The 1,499-nt window shown below is 50.4% G+C and overlaps 1 protein-coding gene across 1 annotated transcript; it reads right to left on the bottom strand.

The window, feature by feature from the left end:
* Positions 1-672: 672 nt before the first annotated feature.
* LOC133906791 (tropinone reductase-like) lies at positions 673-1,071 on the bottom strand. Its single transcript, XM_062348807.1, has one exon. The coding sequence runs from the start codon at positions 1,069-1,071 to the stop codon at positions 673-675; it is 399 nt and encodes a 132-aa protein (XP_062204791.1).
* Positions 1,072-1,499: the final 428 nt, after the last annotated feature.

Genomic DNA, 1,499 nt, shown 5'->3' with positions numbered 1-1,499 from the left:
CCATCATGTATTCACATGTGCAGAATGCAGAATTCAAGCAAGAGTTGGGAGAGGCCAAGTGCAGTCATACATAATTAGAGTTCAAGCAAGAGTTGTGTTCGATCATATACATAATTAGAGGATTCAAACAAGAGTTGGGAGGGGGAAAATTGAGTGGCAATTAAGTGTTATCACATATCGTACTTAATTTTGGTCCAGGTGTACGGTCCTGATTAATTTTGTTTGCAGAAAAGAGAAGTGTTAATTGAGGCCGGGCCAACCAAGAAACATAGGGCACTACTACAAAACTGATCAAAAGTAGCGGCACATTAGTGCCGGTTATACAGGAACCGGAATTAAAGATGTATCAGTGCTGGTTCTTAAGCTCCTGCGCGTAAAAAGTGATCGAGGTGTTAAAGAACCGGCACTGATGTATCAGTGCCGGTTGGTAACATTAACTGACACTGATAGTCGACTATCAGTGTCGGTTCCAGTCACAACCGCTACTAAAAGTAATCAGATCTGAAATTTCACTTAAATCACATTTTGGCTCGTCCTCGCATTCGTTTGGCTGACAACGTCCTCAATCCTCACGCGTTTTATCTCTTCCTCAGTCCTTATCTCTCTCCACATTCTCTCTTCCCCTCTCTCCCTCCCTCACTCCTGCCTCGTCGCTGCTACTCCTCCTCTTTGCTATGTCGCCATCGTCCGCTTCGGGGCTGGGCGATGGAGGTGGGGGGCGAGGTGCGGCACCCACTTGGCGACAAGGCACTTGGTGAGCGGGATCAGGCCACCCTTGGTGAGCGAGTAGAGGGACAATGCCAGGTACGCGATGAAGGAGGCGACGGAGGACATGTGCACAAGGTGAGCAAGTAGATTGGTGGCCATGAGGCGGGAGTAGTCGTCGGATGTGGTGTCCGCGTTGGGCTTGTGGAGGGATTGGCCGACGTTGTTGACGAGGATGTGGAGCTGGTTGTGGAAGAGGTCGCGCACGACAGCGACGAGGTTGTCCCTGTCGTGCTGCGAGGAGATGTCGCAGACGGAGGCGGTGACACAGGGAAGGAGGTCCTTGTCGACCCAGTGCGACGGCATGCGTCCAGGTCGACGGCGGTGCGGGAGCAGGTGTGCACCCTGGCGCCCTCAGGTACCCCCACCTCCTCTTCCCCCTTCGCCCACCATGTTTCGACGTATTGCCCCCATCAAGCTCTCTTCTTTGTGCTCATCGCTTTCTTATCTTGCACAGGTGGTTTGAGCGCCATCATTGGGATGATGCTGAATCGAGTTCTTTGTGTGCCGTTGAATTGAGTCTAGGGGTGGAATCCGTTCATGTGATTGAATCGATTCTCTTGTGTGATGTTGAATCATTTTTCAGTGAGTTTGTGTGATGGAATCTATTCATCGGGATGATATTGAATCAGTTTGTGTGATTTTGGATTTTATCAATTTAGCTAATGTTGAATCAGCTTTGACACGAGCAAGGAGAATCAGTGGCGACGGTGACGACGACGAGAGCGGCGGTT

Source organism: Phragmites australis, chromosome 23, assembly GCF_958298935.1.
Source record: "Phragmites australis chromosome 23, lpPhrAust1.1, whole genome shotgun sequence".
In the NCBI taxonomy this organism is placed as follows: Eukaryota; Viridiplantae; Streptophyta; class Magnoliopsida; order Poales; family Poaceae; genus Phragmites; species Phragmites australis.
The sequence above is the reverse complement of the archived record's forward strand: the minus strand, read 5'-3'. Positions and strand labels throughout refer to the sequence as shown.

Excerpts from the sequence above, each read along its gene's own strand:
- LOC133906791 (XM_062348807.1), bottom strand. The coding sequence starts at position 1,071 with ATGCCGTCGCACTGGGTCGACAAGGACCTCCTTCCCTGTGTCACCGCC.